Source organism: Phalacrocorax carbo, chromosome 7 (genome assembly GCF_963921805.1).
Source record: "Phalacrocorax carbo chromosome 7, bPhaCar2.1, whole genome shotgun sequence".
Taxonomy (NCBI): Eukaryota; Metazoa; Chordata; class Aves; order Suliformes; family Phalacrocoracidae; genus Phalacrocorax; species Phalacrocorax carbo.
The window spans coordinates 490,803-508,668 of record NC_087519.1 but is presented as its reverse complement, the minus strand read 5'-3'; the positions used below and the strand labels follow the sequence as shown (position 1 = coordinate 508,668).

General features: G+C 65.3%; 3 protein-coding genes across 3 annotated transcripts; 2 read left to right on the top strand and 1 right to left on the bottom strand.

The window, feature by feature from the left end:
* The first annotated feature begins 1,020 nt into the window (after positions 1–1,020).
* On the top strand, positions 1,021–5,636 carry MFAP1 (microfibril associated protein 1). Its single transcript, XM_064455911.1, has 9 exons — positions 1,021–1,212; positions 1,308–1,527; positions 2,213–2,342; positions 2,650–2,837; positions 3,273–3,381; positions 3,458–3,618; positions 3,886–4,045; positions 4,673–4,762; positions 4,917–5,636. Exons 1-9 carry the CDS (start codon positions 1,134–1,136, stop codon positions 5,097–5,099), a joined length of 1,320 nt encoding a protein of 439 aa, XP_064311981.1. The 5' UTR covers positions 1,021–1,133; the 3' UTR covers positions 5,100–5,636.
* A 361-nt stretch (positions 5,637–5,997) lies between these two features.
* HYPK (huntingtin interacting protein K) lies at positions 5,998–7,013 on the bottom strand. The gene is made up of 4 exons (XM_064455821.1): positions 6,796–7,013; positions 6,578–6,633; positions 6,317–6,368; positions 5,998–6,185 (listed from the first exon to the last, which is right to left on the bottom strand). The coding sequence occupies exons 1-4, from the start codon at positions 6,979–6,981 to the stop codon at positions 6,090–6,092; spliced, it is 390 nt and encodes a 129-aa protein (XP_064311891.1). The 5' UTR covers positions 6,982–7,013; the 3' UTR covers positions 5,998–6,089.
* A 1,561-nt stretch (positions 7,014–8,574) lies between these two features.
* Positions 8,575–14,059, top strand: SERINC4 (serine incorporator 4). The gene is made up of 12 exons (XM_064455820.1): positions 8,575–9,952; positions 10,071–10,217; positions 10,590–10,768; positions 10,869–10,948; positions 11,031–11,124; positions 11,188–11,399; positions 11,700–11,795; positions 11,871–11,997; positions 12,305–12,377; positions 12,681–12,732; positions 12,843–12,999; positions 13,482–14,059. Exons 1-12 carry the CDS (start codon positions 9,902–9,904, stop codon positions 13,696–13,698), a joined length of 1,485 nt encoding a protein of 494 aa, XP_064311890.1. The 5' UTR covers positions 8,575–9,901; the 3' UTR covers positions 13,699–14,059.
* Positions 14,060–17,866: the final 3,807 nt, after the last annotated feature.

The window sequence follows — 17,866 nt, the reverse complement described above, 5'->3', positions numbered from 1 at the left end:
TGGCAGATATTCAGCACCCTCTCTGCATGCCCTTCCAGCAGGCTGCAGTGCCAGCCCTGCTCACCGGGCCTGTTCGTGGCACTCCCGGTCACCAGCGCTCCCCAGGGGTTTCTCTAGTACATGTGCAGGGCTTCGCTGCCGTTGCTCCTGGCCCTGCCCAGGTCTGCTTGGAACACTGTGGTGGGAGCTGCAGGCTCCTGGCAGGTCCCTCGGCTTCCCCAGTCTGGGAAACCCCTCATTTGGAGGGGAACACTGCCACCAAGGATAAGGAAAAGGCTGAGGAACTTAATGCATTCTTTGCTTCAGTCTTTAACAGTCAGACCAGGTACCCCCAGGGTATTCATCCCCTGGAGCTGGAAGGCAGGGACGGAGAGCAGCACAAACCCCCCCATAATCCAGGAGGAAGCCGTTTACGACCTGCTGCTCCACCTGGACACTCACAAGTCTACGGGGCCGGACGGGATCCACCCGAGAGTGCTGAGGGAGCTGGTGGAGGAGCGCGCCAAGCCACTCTCCAGCACCCGGCCAAGGACGGGGCTCTAAAGCCAGCGCCTCCGGCCGCCGCGGCACCGGTGAGAGGCGGCCAGAGGCCCCTGGCGCGTCGCGGCCCAGGCGGGGGCTGGAGCCGGGCTGCTCCGGCCGGCCAGCAGGAACCCTGCCCCGCTGCTGCCCCGGCCCGGCCCCGCCGCCCGGCGGGACCCAGCGCTGGCCGGCGCCTCGACTCAACGGCGGAAAAGCCGCAGCGGTGCGTGTGGGAACGGAACCTCCCCGGGCCGGGGCGGGAGCCCGGAGCGACCGGGCGGCACCGACCCGCACCCCAGACCGGCTGCCTCAGCGCCCAACCGCGGGGCGGACCGCCCCCGCCACCATTCCCGCGCCGGGACCGACCCTCTCCCGCCCCGCCCGCACCGGGCCCCGCCTGGAGCCCCGGAGCTGCCACCGCCCCCGGCACCGCCCCGGAAGTGACCCCACACCGAGCACCACGCGATCACCCGCCGCAGGCCCCTGGCGGGTTCCGCTTCCGGCGGAAGTGGGGGCGCCGTTGCAGTTCCGGGTGAGCGGCTCCGCGGAGTCGTTGTCAGCGGCTTCTGCTCGGTCCCGGTCCCGGTCCCGGTCCCGGTCCCGCCGCCACCATGTCGGTCCCCAGCGCCCTCATGAAACAGCCGCCGATCCAGTCCACGGCGGGCGCCGTGCCCGTCCGCAATGAGAAGGGTGAGTGGGGGGGCAGCGGGCGCGGCCTGCCCAGCCGCGGCGGCGGGGGACCGCGGGCCCGAGGTCCCCGGTGACGGCCCGGCGTCCGCCCGCAGGCGAGCTCTCCATGGAGAAGGTGAAGGTGAAGCGGTATGTGTCGGGGAAGCGGCCCGACTACGCGCCCATGGAGTCCTCGGAGGAGGAGGATGAGGAGTTCCAGTTCATCAAGAAGGCGAAGGAGCAGGAGGTGGAGCCCGAGGAGCAGGAGGAGGAGCTCGCTAACGACCCCCGGCTCCGGCGCCTTCAGAACCGCATCGCTGAAGATGTGGAGGAGCGGTGGGTGCTGGGGTCCGCGCGGATCCGTGTCCCTGCCCACCCCAGCCACGCTCCCCGGCAGGTCTGCCCTTACAGGGGGCCAGGGAGTCCAAACCCCGCTCTGCCATGCCATGGCAAGGAATTGCAGGAGCGCTGGGCAGAGGCTGGGAGCATTCTCCAGGCAGCGTGGGAGAGTGTCTGACGCCTCGTGTCTGTGCAGCCCCATGCCTTGGGCTGCGGCCCCGCCATGAGCAGCCCTTCGAGAAACCAGGAGTCACTGTTTCCCAGGGCACAGCCCTGCGTCTGGGTACTGTTGGGTGGGTGCAGGTGAAAACAGGCCCCAAAATAAAAACCAACACAGTGTGCCGAGGCTCAGGGCAGTGGAAAGGGACAGTGTCGCATGAAGTACGCTCCCGGCAGGGAGTAACCCAGTTGTGTTTGCCTCCTCCTGTGGAGCTGCTGCTGCTCTTGGTTTCAGTAACGGGGAGGCGTCTCACTGCAAGCTTCATTTCTACTTGGAGCATGGACAGGGAGGAGCTGCCGGTGCCCAGCCACTCTATCCTCCTGGGAAAGAACATGTGGGGTCTGCCCATGCTCGGCAGCTCCAGCATTTACCATGGCATCATTAGGATCAATTAATGAATAGTTAACTTCTTGCAGCGTCTTTACATTCGAAATGCCGTCATTTAATTGGGGTCTGTTGCAGGCTGGCAAGACACCGTAAAATCGTGGAGCCTGAAGTGGTTGGAGAAAGCGATTCAGAGGTGGAAGGGGAAGCTTGGCGCCTGGAGAGAGAGGACACTAGTGAAGAGGAAGAGGAAGAGATTGATGATGAGGTGCACTTGCAGAGTCGAATAACAGGCCTAGGGAAGCCCCTGAACAGCACAGGCTGGAACTGCCTTTTGCATGGATGCGCAGGCTGTCGGGTGGAGCTGGACAAGTGTCACGGTTGCCTGTGACTTAACTTGTGGGTTACTGTCCTCTCGTGTGGGACGGGATGCTGGGAGAGGCCGCTCTGTGTTTGGAGGGGTGGGTGTCTCGTCTCATAACCAACATTCCAGACGTTGCACATTTTGGACAGAAGTGTGAGAGGAGGTGGTAGCGGGGCTGGTTGTCTGACTCCTCTGTGTTTGTCTCCGTTAGGAGATCGAGCGTCGGCGCGGAATGATGCGTCAGCGAGCACAGGAGAGGAAAACCGAGGAGATGGAAGTGATGGAGTTGGAAGATGAGGGTCGTTCTGGAGAAGAGTCTGAGTCAGAGTCTGAGTATGAGGAGTACACGGACAGTGAGGATGAAATGGAGCCACGTCTCAAACCTGTCTTCATCCGCAAGTGGGTGACGTGGCCGCGTGGGTCAGCCCTGGGGGAGGACATGGGAGTCGGGAGCTGGGCATCGCTGCTGTGTTATCCTCTTCCTTGCCGTGGGGTGGCGTTTCACCTCCCCAGGGCAGGAGCAAGGGGCCATGCCTGCACTGACAGCCCCTCATCAGCTGCGCCAGTCGCTGCGGGATCAGGCTGTGGGTCAAAGTTGCAGCAGGGTCTGACCGGAGCCCTTGGGCAAGTGCTGTACGATGGCAAAGGGAAGCTGTTGGCAGGCTGTGGCCCACGGCTGATGGCTCAGTCTCCTGTCACTCATGTGCATGCCTGCAGCTGCAGGGGAATGGTGATAGCCCCAGCGTGGGCAGGAGCAGGGAGAAGTCTGTGAGGAGCCAAGTGGCTGCGTAGGCTCATGGAAGGACTGAAGGCTGTTGTGGTTCCTACCTGCAGGAAGGACCGAATCACAGTTCAGGAGCGAGAAGCAGAAGCCTTGAAGCAGAAGGAGCTGGAACAGGAGGCAAAGAGGCTGGCAGAGGAGAGGCGCAAGTACACGCTCAAGGTGCCAAGGGGCGGGCTGGGGGTCACACGGGGGGGCAGCAGTCACCACAGCAAGCTTAGCTTGCTCCTTGCTGCAGATAGTAGAAGAGGAAGCGAAGAAGGAGCTGGAGGAGAACAAGCGCTCCCTGGCAGCACTGGATGCGCTTGATACGGATGATGAGAATGACGAGGAGGAGTACGAGGCCTGGAAAGTACGTGAGCTGAAGCGTATCAAACGGGACCGTGAAGAACGAGAAGCGTAAGTATCACCTCTGTAGACACGAGGCTGAGATCCTGCAGACCCAGGCTCCACAGGCCCGTGGGCAGTTGAGGCGTGTCTTCCTCAGGCTTCCCTTTGGCAGTGGGGTGGTAGCTAGACCAAGCATCCAAAGCCTGTCCTGCCTGTCCTCAGGCTAGCTTTGCCCCCATATAGTCAGTAAATGTATGGGATGGCAGCTGGTGACAGCCGCTGTCCCGGGAGGGTGCTGTGGGGGTGCAGGGTCTCAGGGGTTTCTCTCCTACCCAGCATGGAGAAGGAGAAGGCAGAGATTGAGCGCATGCGGAACCTGACGGAGGAGGAGCGCCGGGCTGAGCTTCGGGCCAACGGCAAGGTCATCACCAACAAGGCGGTGAAGGGCAAATACAAGTTCCTACAGAAGTACTACCACCGTGGCGCCTTCTTCATGGTGAGTGGTGCTACGAGGGCTTGGGCACAGCCGTGCTGGCAGCAGGGGCTGGGCCTGCGCACCGGAGGGGCTGTGTGAGACCACAGGGAAATCTTCCTGTGGGGAGCCTTCACAGTGCCCTTGGATAAGAGCTGGCCCTCAGAGGCAGCACAGGGCTGAAGTGACTGAGGTGACGTGAACTCAGCCCGCTCTTGTGGCAGAGTGCAAGTGGTGATGCCAACGTGGTCAGGAGAACATGAGCTGCCCTTGGAGCCTGAGTGGGACAGGCATGGAGCCAGCCTGTGCTGCATCACCAGAGCTCATTAGTTTGGGGGTTCCTGAGAAGAGCCAGAGCAGCAGCTCTGTCCCTGTGCTGCTGTTCGGGCTGATGGACCGTGCCAGAACTGAGCCAGCTCCACCTGGGCTCTGGAGAAGTGGCCTGAGGGATGCATGAGGGTGGCTGCCAGGGGCAGCCTTGGGGGACAACATTTGTGTCCGCCACCTTCAGCAGTAGGTTAATGGGACTGCAAGCACCATGGCAGCCCCTGGCAGAGCAGCAATATGGGCTGCTGGTGGCTGGCCCCCATGTCTGCTGGCTGTTGGCTCTTGCTGGAAGTGTGCAGGCTGAGCAGCTGCGTCTTTCTGCAGGATGAAGATGAGGAAGTGTACAAGAGGGACTTTAGCGCCCCGACCCTTGAGGACCACTTCAACAAGACCATCCTGCCCAAAGTCATGCAGGTGGGTGTGCTGGCCAGAGGGCACCTGGCCTGCATGCTGCGCTGAGGGGTCACAGGTCCACAGCGGGGGCAGGAGCTCACGCACTGGGCAGGGAAGGGCCACGGGTCCCTCTGTCACTCGTGCACGGTTGCTAATGAGCTCTTCTATTCCCCAGGTCAAGAACTTTGGGCGCTCAGGGCGGACAAAGTACACACACTTGGTGGACCAGGACACCACCTCCTTCGACTCTGCCTGGGGCCAGGAAAGCGCACAGAACACCAAGTTCTTTAAGCAGAAAGCAGCGGGTGTACGAGACGTCTTTGAGAGACCCTCAGCCAAGAAGCGAAAAACCACTTAAGGGAGCAGGCAGGAGGGCACTTCTCTGCCAGCTGCTGGGAGCCTGGGCAGGGACAGAAGGGACACAGTGCTGTGCCAGGACTCATGTAGTGACAAACCCTCCCACTGTGCCCCTGTGCCACGCCTGCCCTGTTGATGCACTGTCCCACTCCTCACGCTGCAGAGACCTGGTGGGCTCCCTGCCTGGGTGCTGTGGAGGATGACAGCCTGTCCGTGCGGGCCAGGCCTGCAGCCATGCTGCCTGACCACTGGCAGCCGCCCTGAGAGCCTCGGCAGCATCTGACAGGACTGTGCGGGAGTACAGCAACATCCCCAGCTCCAGCACACCCACTTTTGGAGGAATTAACAGACTTTTATACCTGCCCAGTCCACAGCATCTCCCTGTTTGTGTACTTCCACTGTTACCAGTTTGGGCCCTTTTTTGGTGTGGAACAGTGGTGACTCCATCTCCTCACCCTGTTTCTGCAGGGCTTGGCTTTTCTACCTATGTGGGGTGGGCAGGGGGGCTGGTTTGATTAAAGCCGTCATTTTGTTAATACGTTCTGGCTGTGTGGAATGCAGCTGTCTTGTTCTGTCTGCTCCTGCAAGCCAGGACGGGCAGGTGCAGCCCAGGAGGCACCAGCCCGGGCAGGGTGTGTGAGGGTGGCCGTCACCATGTCTGCTGTAACTGCGTCTGCCGTCACCGCCACTCCCTCACCCTCGTGCCTGGGGCTGCAGCTCCCCCCGGTGCAAGCTATGCTCCCCAAGAACAGGAGACGTGAGTTTACCACCACGGTTAGAAGTGAGAAGAGCAGCAGGTTGCCTTGTCCTGCTCTAGGCGTGGGGGTGCCACATGTCCTACCACAGGCCGGACCCCACGCATCAGCACTGGGGCTGCGCAGACCACAGTGACAGCCCACTCCCACCAGTGCCTTTATTGGTAAGGTAACACACCGCGTGTCCGGCCAACCCTGTGTCCGGCGAGGGAGCGCCCATCCAGCGGGCCTGGTGCTCAGTTGGTGAGGGTGATGAGTGCCTCCACCACGTTCCCCATGTGCTCCCGCAGGCTGCGCTCCGCTGCTGCCCGCGAGATCTCCATCTCGGTCATCTGCAGGGAAACGGCCGCAGAACCGTGTCGTGGGGGGTCAGCAGTGGGGGCTGCCCAGCCCCGTGCACCGGCTGGCTGCACCCGAGGTCTGGGACATGCTGCCACCCACCCGGCGTCCCGGCCCTACTCACAATCAGCTCCAAGTCCTCCTTCTTGATGGTCACTTTTGCCAGTTCCTTCTCCCTATGGCAAGAGACAGACAAACCTCTGGTGACCGACAGGCCCCGCCGCTCCCTCGGACGCAGAGCTGTACTCCGGGAGGGGGCCGGGCACCTGCTGCGGCTCCCGGGGAAGGGGCGGGCTGGTGCCCGGTGCCCGGGCCGTGCTCCGAAGGGTGGAACGGGCACGGACCGAGACGCTCCCCAGAGCCCCGAGCGAGCGCGGGCAGTTACCTCTCCTGCTTGGCTTTCTGCTCCCGGGATCTCCGGTCTCCGATCACCGACATGGCCTGCCGGGACGAGCGCAGTCACCGGGTCGGTCAGCGCCGCGCCGCGCGCCGGCGGGACGGGCACCGGGAGCCGGACGCCGCGGCGCGGTGCTCAGGGCCCGCCCCGTCCCCCCCACCCCGTCCCGGTGCCTCCCCGGTCCCGTCCCGCCCCGCCCGCCGCACCGTCTCCAGGTTAGAGCTCTGGATCTCCTTCTCCTCCGCGTAGTCCGTGACGCGCTCCAGGTCCGCCGCGCCGCTGTCGTGCTTCCGCGGCTTCTCGGCCGCGCGCCCGCCCGCCCCCTCGCCGCCGCCGCCAGAGCCGTTGGGCTCCGTCTCCAGCTCCAGCTCCACGTCGCCCTCCGCCGCCATCCCGCCGCTGCTGTGCCCCGCTTCCGGTCACGTGCCGCCGCCGGAACCAGCGAGCGGCGCTCGCCGACGGGCCAGAGCGGTGGCGGGGGGCGGCCCCTGCCCCGGCCCCGCCTTCCCCCGGCCGCACTTCCGCCGCCAGCGGGCGCTGCGGACCCCGGCGGGCCGACCGGCTGCCGCGGGGCCTGCGGGGGGGGGGCGGGCACCGGGGCTCGGTAGTGGGACTCGGTGCCGGCGGCTCGGTGCCGGCAGCGCCGCCGCGCCGGGGAGGGGAGGGCGCAGCCCTGCCCGCCGTCCCCGGGTCGCCCGCCGGCCGGGCAGGCGCTAAGCCGGGTAAGAGGGTTAGGGATCCTGATTTGGCTCCCGCCGCAGTCACACGTGATGGACGGGCGGGAGCGGCGCCGCTCGCCGCGGCCTTGGCCGAGCTGCCTTCCCCGGGCGCTGCCTGCCCCGCAGCGCCGCCCCGGGATCCCTGCGGCCCCGGGATCCCGGCAGGGATGGCGCTTGGCTGCCGCGCGGCGCAGGCCGAGCAGAGCCAGGTCTGCCGCTGCCGCTTCCCTTCCGTGCTGCGCGTCTCCCACCGCGCCCCGGCGGGGTCACGGCGGCCCCTCGGGACAGGCGGCACCCCAGGCTCCGTGGGGCACCAGGTGGCTCAGGGTGCGGTGGGGCGAGGAGCCCGTCCCACGCAGACACCCACGCTGCTCTGATCGGCTGCCTCAGCTCCCGGGGCAGGAGCCGAGGGATGGCCGCCCGACGGCAAAAGCACGGGCAGACCCAGGCGCATGGCAGAGGGATATGTCCCTGCCGGGGGCGGCTGTGGAGCGGTTGGTGCTCAGACGGGCCCGGGGGGCCACACAGGTCTACCGGCGCTGGGATCGGTCCCCCCTGCACGGCCGTGCAGCTGCCAGGGCCACCTCAGCAGCCAGCCAGCCCCGGTGCCATCTGGATGCTGCTGGGGGCCCATGGTGCTAGGGGCCAAACCAAGGTGACAGCTCCGTGCCTGCTCTGCCAGCTCAGCAGGGCCGGGTGCCTGGGCTGGAGCTGTGGGGCCCGCAGACCCTGGGGGAAGTGTCACAGGCACAGCGCTCCTCAGCCCCTGCCCCGATCCGCAGAGCACCCCCATGGGACTGCAGGCACCCCGTCTCCTTGCTGGGCAGAGCAGCCACCCTGGCTCTGTGGCCTCAGCCCTCGCACTGCTTCACCCTTGCAGTGTGCTGAGCCCAGGGAATCTTGACAAGACCCTGGCGCTGCTGACCAGGGTGGCTTGGTGCACTGCTCTGGCCCCTCTCCACTGACCCCTGAGGACAGCACTGGGCTCTGCCCGTGGCGCTGGCTCCACCGCGCACACGGCTGACCTGGGAGCAGGGCAGGCGACCGCAGGTTGTCTGATGCATTGGCCTTGCCAGGCAGCTGGGGTCCGTGCACCGCTTGCCACTCGGCTCTGCCATCGGCCAGCCGCACTGCTGGAGGCTGACGCTGCTTCCAGCTCTCCAGGTTGGCACCGGGGCCTCACACCAGCCCCGTGGCACCTCCCGCCCTGTCCTCATGGTACCTGGGGCTGCGTGGGCCATGCCATGCTGGCCTGGCAGACCTGCCACGGAGTCAGAAACCTGCCCCTGAGAGCGGCCCCCTGTGCCAGACTCAGGCTTGTGTCTGTTGGACCCATGCCAGCTCCTCCGCCTCTGGCGCCTGCTGCACCACATGCTGCACCCATCTCTGTGACAGCTTCCAGGGCCCTTTCCCCCTCCCAGCTCCCAGCCTCTTCTAGTGCAGGGATGTGTGCGTGAAAATGAGCCAGCTTGGAATGTCCCTGGGGTCCCAGGGGGCTGTGCTGGGCTGACCCCAGGCAGCAGCTGAGCACCCACACAGCCACTGGCTCCCCCCTGCAGTGGGATGGGGAGAAAATAGGAAGAGGAAAAGCAAAAAAAACCCTGTGAGTTGAGATAAAGACACTTTAACCTGTAAAGGAAAGAGGAAAAAAATAAAAAAATAAAATCCCAGACCACAGCACAGTCACTCATCGCCTCCCACCAGCAGCCGGGTGCCCAGCCAGTCTCCAAGCAACAGCCAGGCTGGGAGCCAAAACCCTTCCTCTGCCTCTAGGCTCACTGTGAGGATGATGCTGTATCATGGATACAGCCGCTTTGGCTGCTGGGGTCAGCTGTCCCAGCTCTGCCCCATCGCAGCCTCCTGCCCACCCCAGCCTCCCCACTGCGGGAGAGAGTGGGAAGAAGGGGGAGCCTTGATGCTGGGTGAGCCCTGTGCAGTGGCAGCCCAAACACCAGCATCTTGTCAAGGCTGTTCCAGAACAAAGCCAGAGCAGCTGAGGAAGAGCTGAAGGAGGGTGACGCCAGTCCAGCCAGATACAGCACAGGGCCTCTGGGGCAGCTGGCAGCCACCCCCTCCCCCCCTCCTCCCCACATCCCTCCAGCTTGTCCCCAGCTCCTGACCGCTCTGGGACGATCCCGCTACCCAGTGGGATGTGCTCATTGCCAACCTCCTGCCTGCACAGCCCCTTACCCCTGCAGGGGCATTCTTGGGTGCCCCTGTGCCCATGAGTGTCATTGCATCTCTTCAGCCCTTTGCCCCCCACCCCCCCACCCCCCCAGCCACACCACACAGCACCACGGCACCACTCTGGGACCAGCCATCGCCACACAGGTGACAGCACCCCACGGACCACACATCCCCTCCCATGCTGGTCCATGCCCAAACTGGCTCCCAGAGCCTCATCCTGCCCAGTGAGGGACCAGGGTCCCAGGCAGGGGTCCCCACGGCCAGGGGTCACTGGTGGACCCTGGACAGGCTCCCAGCAGAGCGCATCGACGGTGGCAGCAAGCAGATGGTGGGGCGGGCCGAGCCGAGCCGACAATCCCCCTAATCCCATCAGGGCAGCAGAGGCTGAGTGGAGCCAAGCTGGGCCATGGCGGGCACACGGGCGCACGGGCGTCTCCTGCACTCGCTGCTCTGCCAGGTGGGACTGAGGGGCCCATCGCAGCTGGGGAGGGGGGCTGGACCAGGGCAGGGGTGCCAGGCCAGGCTCGGGGCAGCTCTGGCCCAGTGAGGTCCCTGCTGACCATGATCTCCTCCAGCTGTGCTGCAGTTGTGGGGGCAGCTCCTGCTGTGGGCTCCGCATGTCCACAGGCACCCGGATCCTCTACACACTCTTGCATGTCCTGGCCTCTGCCGTGTGCTGCCTCATGCTGTCCCGCACTGTGGCCCAGGCTGTCAGGGAGAAGGTGATGGCGGGGAGCTGGGACAGCCAGAGTGCTGGGGGTGCTGGAGGTCCCAGGGGCACTGGGGGTGCTGGGGTGCCAGACATCTTGGGGGCACTTAGGGGTCCCAGGAGCACTGGGGCTCCCAGGAGTACTGGGATGCTAGGGATGCTAGGAGTGCCAAGGGGTCTGGAGGTGCCAAGGGGGGGGAAGGGGTACCAAAGATGCAGGGCTTGCCCAGCGCACTGAGGGTGCCAGGGGTGCTGGGGCTTCTAGGGGTACCAGGGATGGAGAAGGTATTGGGAATGCTGGGGGTGTCAGGAGTCCAGGGCTGCCTGGTGTCAAGGAGTGCTAGGCATACCAGAAGCCCTGTCCTGTTGCTCGCTGTGCCTGCAGGTGCCCTTCTCAGCGGTGCTGTGCAAACACATGCCTGGGGGCATGGACTGCGAGCGGCTGGTGGGCTCCTCGGCTGTGTACCGGGTCTGCTTTGGCACCTCCTGCTTCCACCTGGCACAGGCTGCCCTGCTCCTCAATGTGCGCTCCAGTGCTGACTGCCGTGCGCAGCTCCACAACGGGTACGGGGATGGGGCGTGGGGGTGTGTCAGGCTGCTGGGGCCTGCCAGGGGCTGGGGGTTGCCGGGGGCCCTGTCTCCCAGATGCTCGGCTACCCCACAGGTTCTGGCTCCTGAAGCTGCTGGTACTGGTGGGGCTCTGTGCTGCCAGCTTCTTCATCCCTGAGGACGGCTTCATCCAAGGTGTGCCCCCCTCAAGCCAGCACACTGCCTGCAGCTCCTGTGTGCCCCCAGGGCTAGCCTCACCTCTGCCCTCTCTCTCCAGCCTGGCACTACACAGGAGTCTGTGGGGGCTTCGCCTTTATCCTCATCCAGCTGGTGCTCATCACCGCCTTTGCGCACACCTGGAACAAGAATTGGTGAGTGCCAGGGCACCAGGTGGGTGCCTGCATGCTGCCGGCTCTCATCCGCTCTCCCTGCAGGCTGACGGGTGCCTCACAGGACAAGCGCTGGTACCTGGCTGTGCTGCTGGCCACGGCCGCCTTCTACACCCTTGCTTCTGCCGCCTTCTCCTTCCTCTACAAGTACTACACGCACCCAGCCGCCTGCCACCTCAACAAGGCACTGCTCACGTTCAATGGCAGCCTCTGCGGCATCATGTCCTTCATCTCCATCACACCCTGTGTGCGGCTCAGTGAGTACCACACAGCATGGCACAGAATGGCATGGCGCTGCAGGGGCTGCTGCATTGTAGGGCTGGCTGTGTCCTGGGGCTGGGTGGGGGGTGGCTGTGGGCTCCCAGCTCAGGGAAAGGACTTGGGTGCCTGGGGAGCACCCAGCTCCCCATGGCTCCCGCTGGCCCCTCCTGTTCCTTGGCACAGGGCATTGGGCAGGAAAGTGGCGGGAGGGGGATGCCCAGGGCCCACGCGGAGCCCATCCACCAGCTCATGGCGCTCCTGGGGCTCCGGCAACACCTCTGACCCCATCTTTGCAGAGCAGCCACGGTCAGGGCTGCTGCAGTCCTCAATCATCAGCTGCTACGTGATGTACCTCACCTTCTCTGCACTGTCCAGCCGTCCCCCGGAGAGAGGTGGGTGCCTCTGCCTGCTGCCAGCAGCCCCCCCCAGCCGGAGCATGCACCCGTCTCACCTCCGCCTCCCCGCAGTGCTCTACAAGGGGCAGAACCTCACCGTCTGCTTCCCAGGCGTCCGGCAGGACGAGCTGCAGACAGAGGACACCACCGTCGCCGTCCTGGGGGCTGCCATCATGTACGCCTGTGTGCTCTTCGCATGGTGCGTGTGCCATGGTGCAGGGCGGGCAGGGCACCCACAGCACCGTCCCCTCTGGGCACAGCCAGCCTGACAGGCACCACGCAGGGACCCCGTCCCCAGCCTGTGGCATGGCCGGCAGAGCTGAGGGATGTCCCATGGGATGGCAGGGCCAGGCTGGGCAGCTGCTGATGGGCAGGGGCAGCGCAGTGAGCCCAGGCACAGCATGGCAGGTCTCCTGCAGCTGTGTCAGATCCATGGGACAGGCTGGGGGCCTGGTACAGAGCAGTGGGTGCCCGTGTTATGCTTTCTGCCTCTCTCCTGGGCACAGTAATGAAGCCTCCTACCTCGCTGAGGTCTTCGGGCCCCTCTGGATGGTCAAAGTTTACAGCTTTGAGTTTAAAGTGAGTATGGATGCTGTCCCACCCCACCCGTGCCCCATGTCTTTCTGCCACAGGCACCCCAGACCTGCTGCCCTAAGCCCTCCTGAGCCCCCATCCCAGCCCTGGGGCAAAGGCAGGTTCATCTAGTGAAGCATGGGGGGGCTTCCCATGGTGCACCCCCACCTGCGCCAGCTCCTCAGAGGCGTGCAGCCCCAGTGCCGGGATGGGCCAGATCCTGCAGCAGGGCTCAGCCCAGCTGCAGTGGCCATGGGGCTGGGCTGCCCTGCCCCACTAGCCGTTGCCAGTGCACTGCTTTCTCTGCAGAAACCCTCCTGTTGCTTCTGCTGCCCCGAGAAGATGGAGGAGGAGCTGAGAGGTGGGTGCAGGGTGGGTGCAGTAACACACACCCTCGGGTGCCTCTGTCCTAGCCCAGGGGTGCCAGCAAGGAGGGGATGCAGGAGGTGCCATGCCCCTGTGCTCTCCCAGGCACTGAGCAGACATGTGAGCAAGCAGAGGAGACTGCTGGAGGACAGTGCATCATCCAGGACGAGAGAGACCGGGTGGTCTACAGCTACTCAGCCTTCCACTTTGTCTTCTTCCTCGCCTCTCTCTACGTCATGATGACCCTCACCAACTGGTTCAGGTAGGGTCCCATGCTGCTGCCCAGCCCTCCTTCCTCTAACTCCCCTCTTGGTAGTGCAGCTGCCCGGCCGGGACTGCAGCCCTGCCAGCATTGTCACCCCCCCCAGCGCTGTTGACCCCCCCAGAGTCATCATCCTGCCAGCTCCAACCCACTCCCTGCACAGGCTCGGGCTGCAGCATTGCACTCCTCACTGGCCCTCTCTCTGGGCCGTGCCAGCATCACCAAGCTGGTGCCTGCTGGGGAAGCACACAGCTCTGCACCTGCAGACCCACACCACTTCAACCAACAGCCCCCGCCAACGGCAGCCATGAGCTGCAGCAAGACAGGCTGGGGTCTGCAGGGCTGGGGGTCTCCATGGCAGGTGGGACGTGCCCAGGGACACGCAGCTGCTGGGACATGGGGTGACTTGGCGGCCGCAGCTGGCACCAGGATCCCCTGTGTTGGTGTCCCTTGGGCACCCAACACCTGCCCTGTCCCACCAGCTTCGAGAATGCAGTGCTGGAGACCACCTTCACACATGGCAGCTGGTCGACCTTCTGGGTGAAGGTGTCCTCGTGCTGGGCCTGTGTCCTGCTCTACCTGTGGCTGCTGCTGAGCCCACTCTGCCTCTGCGGCTCTCCCCAGCACCGGCGCAGCAGCCCGGCCCTGCGCATCCTGCGGCGACGGCGCGCCTTGCAGCGCATCAGTGTCTCCACGTAGTCCCTGCTGGGATGGACTGTGCCTGGCCCTGTGTGTGTCAGCAGCCAGTGCTGGGGTCTGCCATGTCCTGTGCCTGTGCTTGGGCCCCGCTGGTTCCGCTGGCCTCCCCTGACCCCCTGTCCCAGGAGACAGCAGCATCAGAGAGCCTGAGGGGGACCCAGGAGCTGGGTGCTCCCAGGGACATGGGTCCTGTGCTGAGCAGGGGCCAGCCAGAGCAAGCCCAGGTAGCGGGTGCTCAGCCCCGGCTGGTGCCAGCACTGGGAGGTGGCTCCTGCTGCACACCGGCTGCCCTGGCCTGGGGCTCGCCAGGGGAGCGGGGCCCTGCCCCGGCTGCCTCTGCGTCTCAGCTCACCTGCAAGCAGGGTGCTCATTGTAAATAACCCCTTGAATACATTTCTACATAAAACTCTGAGCTGAGCTTGTGCCATCTGCCCCCACGAAGGCAGCAGCCATGGGGCTGGGCATGGAGGTGCCTGCAGCACCCCAGCACCGGCCCCGTCCATGCAGCAGTCATGGCCATGGGCACAGTTCTGCTGGAGAGGGGGAACTAACAGAGGGGTGGCAGAACAGGGAACACTGGCCTGGGGCCTGGGGCTCCAGGAGGGTGCTCAGCTCAGGGCTGGTCCCCCAGCATGCTCCCAGCTGAACCCCTGGAGGAGCCCCTCCCCCCAGGACACAGGGATGGCTCCAGCAGGACATAGTGCGAGTGCTGGGTGTACCAGCCCAAAAGGTGCCAGCAAGCCATAAAGGCACCATGCCCCAGATGACGAGCACCTGCCTGAGCAGCAGGGACTATCCTGAGCTGCTTAGCCAAGGACCTGCCCCAGGATGCCAGGGACAATGCCAGGCTGTGGGGTCCCGTGGGCACCATGCCCACCCCCAGCTCCAGCTGCTCCTGTCCCATCCTGCCCCACCACAGCAGCTGCCCTTCTCCCTGGGGACTGGTCACAGTGCCCCCAGACCTCCCTCCACCCCCTCACCTCTCTGCAGCTGAGAAAAGCCTGGGGGAAGACAGATGGATGGGTGGACAGATGACAGAGCCCCTGGCACCCACCAGTGCCCATTGCCTCAGCAGGCCTGCTAGGAGGGGAGACGGGGGAGCCAGAGGCACTGAGTGCGGGTACTAGTGCGGGTACCAGAATGACCCGGGGCATCGTGCAGGGCGCAGCTGCCCGCCCAGGAGGGCACAGTACTGGCACTGCCGGAAGATCACAGGCTGGCCCTGGCCCCGGCCCCCTGCTCCACCCGTACAGCAAAGACTTTGGGGTGCCTCCATGGGGCCGGGCAGCACCATGGGGCCATGGCACCAGCTGCGCCTGGCAGGCCCCACTTGGTGACGGTGGTGGCTGGTGTTGGACAGGGACCAACACGTGCAGCCAGGACCCTGCACCCACCAGCCCACCGCAGCCAGCAGGACACAGCCCTGCAGGAGGTGACGGCAGCACCGTGGGGCAGGCGGTGCTGGCATCTGGCCTGATCCTGGTCCTGGTGCAGTCAGTGCAGAGTCCCTGCCTGGAGCAGTGGCTGCACTAGGAGCCGCAGGGGTGGGGGTGTGCAGTGCCCAGTGCTGGGCTGACCTGGGAGCTGTGGTTTGCACCTCTCCTCCCCAGGAGATGGAGGGACCCCACATGGGGCTCGGGGAGAAGCGCTGGGCAGCTGCAGCATCAGCCTGGGGACATTGCCCAGGTAGGGCCAGGATGGGGCTGGCTGGGGTCCCTGCAGCCCTGGGCACCCGAGGGCTCCCTGGTGCACTGGGCTGTTCCCCAGCAGGGACCTGTCTCACCCTGCCCAGGAGAATGATCGGCTGCGTTGCACCCTGCGCAAGGCTAAGCATGACATGTCCCAGTGGCAGGTGGAGCTGGACCGACTGCGGGTGGACTTCTCCAAGTGGGCCCAGCAGTGCAAGACAGGCATTTTGGGGGAAGGGGATGGTGGGGCTGGCCCCAGCTCTGCAGGAGACCCTGTCTATGTACGGCCCAGCACCAGCCCCGTGCGCTGCTCCAGCAGCCGAGCAGGCGGCACTGCCACCGGGTGCCACGCTGAACCTGGATGCAGGCAGGGGGACTCTGGCAGACCCTGGGTGCTCCTGCCTACCCTGCTGCCGCAGGGGAGGGCCAGACGCCCGTCACAGAAACACTGCCCTGCTCAGCCCGGCAGTGAGCACAGGCAGCTGGGAAGCCTGCCCAGAGCTGCTGGCACATCCCTCCAGGCCTGTTGTTGGCAGGCCCTGTGACACTAGTTGTCCTTGGGGCTCCCTGGCTGTCCCAGCACCTCCATGGGCGCCTCTGCCTCCCTGGGCAGGGGGTGCCTGCTGGGGTGGGGCTGTAAGGCCTGGTGCAGCGCCTGTGCCAGCTGAGGGGGCCGGTGCCCACAGGGGCCCTGCCATGAGGATGCTGTGTCCTTGCAGGGAGCAGCTGGCCCTGCGGGAGATGGCGGAGGAGACCTGGCATTGGTGAGCTGTGTCAGGATGCTGCAGTATGCCTGAGCCTGGCCGGGCAGTGGCAGGGGAGCCACCATGGGGGCAGTCAGGGATGTGCTTCTTTTGGGGGGGGGGGGGTGCCACTGCTGTGGGTACAGCCCTCCCCTGGGTCGGGCCCTGCTAGCCCTGGGCCTCAGGCTGCTCCCCCCTGCCAGGATGATCAACAGGAGCCTCTGTGAGAGTAACAGCAGCCTGAGCTCAGCCCTGCTACTCCGCTCACACGCAGACCTGCCAGCAGCGAGCCCTGCAGCCACTGCACCCATGCAGGAGGGGAGGGGAGTGCCAGGACCAGCACCCACCCAGGCAGCAGGGGAGGGCAGGGATGCTGGCCACCCCCACGGGGCTTGGGGGCAGGCTGGCTCAGCTGCCCTCTCTCTCCCTGCCTGCACGCCTGGCCAAGGGGACACAGCACACAGGCTACTGCCAGCACTCTGGGACCCACATGAGCCCCTGGAGCTGGAGGCCACAGCTCCCCATGGCCAGGGTACTCCCTCCCCCACACACAGGGTGCCTCCATGATAAACGCTTTCTCCCCTGCAGCCCCCTCACTGCCTGCCCAGAGGGCACCCGCAGCAAGTGAGCGATGGGGGGGCAGTGCCGGCTGTAGACGCCCCTCCCTGAGCACTGCCCTCCGGCACAGAAGCAGGAGAAACAACTGCCTGCGACGCCTGCTCCCTGCTGCGACCTCCTGGGCAGCCAGAGACCTGGGCCACAGCCGTGCCAGCCGCGGAGCACAGCCTCCAGCACAGACACAGCCTCCTCGCTCAGCAGCGCAGGTAGCAGCAGCTCAGAGGATGGGCCCTCCCCCAGCCCCTGCTGGGGTACCAAGGTGAGGGACCTGCCCCGGGCCCAGCACCCTGGGCTGGGGAGAGGGGCACAGGTCTGCTTGCCCACAGCTCGTGGCCTCAGGCCCCTCACCATAGCACCCAGCAGGCACCTGGCCCTCCCACAGGCAAGGCAGAGGGACCCCGCTGCTCCGCCGGGCACTTCAGCAAGAGGAAGCTTCCTGCCTTCGCACCGGAGGTAACCGGCAACTCCCCATCCGGTGAAGGGCCAGGCTGGGGGCCAGCCAGAGCACACCCACACGCCATGCCAGCCCCCACTGCCACTCGTCCCACCAGGGGCACACGAGGAGAAAGGAACCTGTGCCCCCCCACCCCACGTACCGGCTGGTGCTGGCAGGGGATGGGAGCACAGGCAAGTCCAGCTTCCTGCTGTGCCTCTGCACAGACGAGTTCAGAGGAAAGATCTCTGGCACCCTCGGTAACAGCCCCACAAGCTCCCCAGGTGCCTGGGCTGGGGCAGAGGCACAGCAGCAGCACTTGACTGTCCCTCCCAGCAGGGGTAGATTTCCAGATAAAGCAGCTGCTGGTGGATGGAGAGCAAACCACATTACAGATCTGGGACACCGCTGGGCAGGAGAGGTGAGAGCACAGGGGCTGGGGCTCCTGCCTGCCATGCCAGGCTGGCCAGAGCCAGGTCCTGCTCTGGCAGCAGCCCCACAGGCTGGCAGTCACCACACCAGCAGCAAGCCCAGCCTGACCCCACAGCAGTGACACCCCCAGCCCCAGGTACCAGAGCATCGCCCAATCCTACTTCCACAAAGCCCACAGCATGCCGCTCTTTGACATCAGCTCCCCAAGCAGCTTCCTCAGCATCTGCCAGTGGATTGATATCAGGGTAGGGGAA

What these genes read in the sequence shown, in the direction of transcription:
- MFAP1 (XM_064455911.1), top strand. Translation starts at nt 1,134, where the DNA reads ATGTCGGTCCCCAGCGCCCTCATGAAACAGCCGCCGATCCAGTCCACG. An exon ending in AAACCTGTCTTCATCCGCAA is followed by an intron (nt 2,838 to 3,272) that starts GTGGGTGACGTG and finishes TCCTACCTGCAG; the next exon opens with GAAGGACCGAATCACAGTTC. An exon ending in GGCGCAAGTACACGCTCAAG is followed by an intron (nt 3,382 to 3,457) that starts GTGCCAAGGGGC and finishes TCCTTGCTGCAG; the next exon opens with ATAGTAGAAGAGGAAGCGAA.
- HYPK (XM_064455821.1), bottom strand. Translation starts at nt 6,981, where the DNA reads ATGGCGGCGGAGGGCGACGTGGAGCTGGAGCTGGAGACGGAGCCCAAC. An exon ending in AGAGCTCTAACCTGGAGACG is followed by an intron (nt 6,634 to 6,795) that starts GTGCGGCGGGCG and finishes TCGTCCCGGCAG; the next exon opens with GCCATGTCGGTGATCGGAGA. An exon ending in AGGAGGACTTGGAGCTGATT is followed by an intron (nt 6,186 to 6,316) that starts GTGAGTAGGGCC and finishes GTTTCCCTGCAG; the next exon opens with ATGACCGAGATGGAGATCTC.
- SERINC4 (XM_064455820.1), top strand. Translation starts at nt 9,902, where the DNA reads ATGGCGGGCACACGGGCGCACGGGCGTCTCCTGCACTCGCTGCTCTGC. An exon ending in TGCACTCGCTGCTCTGCCAG is followed by an intron (nt 9,953 to 10,070) that starts GTGGGACTGAGG and finishes GATCTCCTCCAG; the next exon opens with CTGTGCTGCAGTTGTGGGGG. An exon ending in CACACCCTGTGTGCGGCTCA is followed by an intron (nt 11,400 to 11,699) that starts GTGAGTACCACA and finishes CCATCTTTGCAG; the next exon opens with AGCAGCCACGGTCAGGGCTG.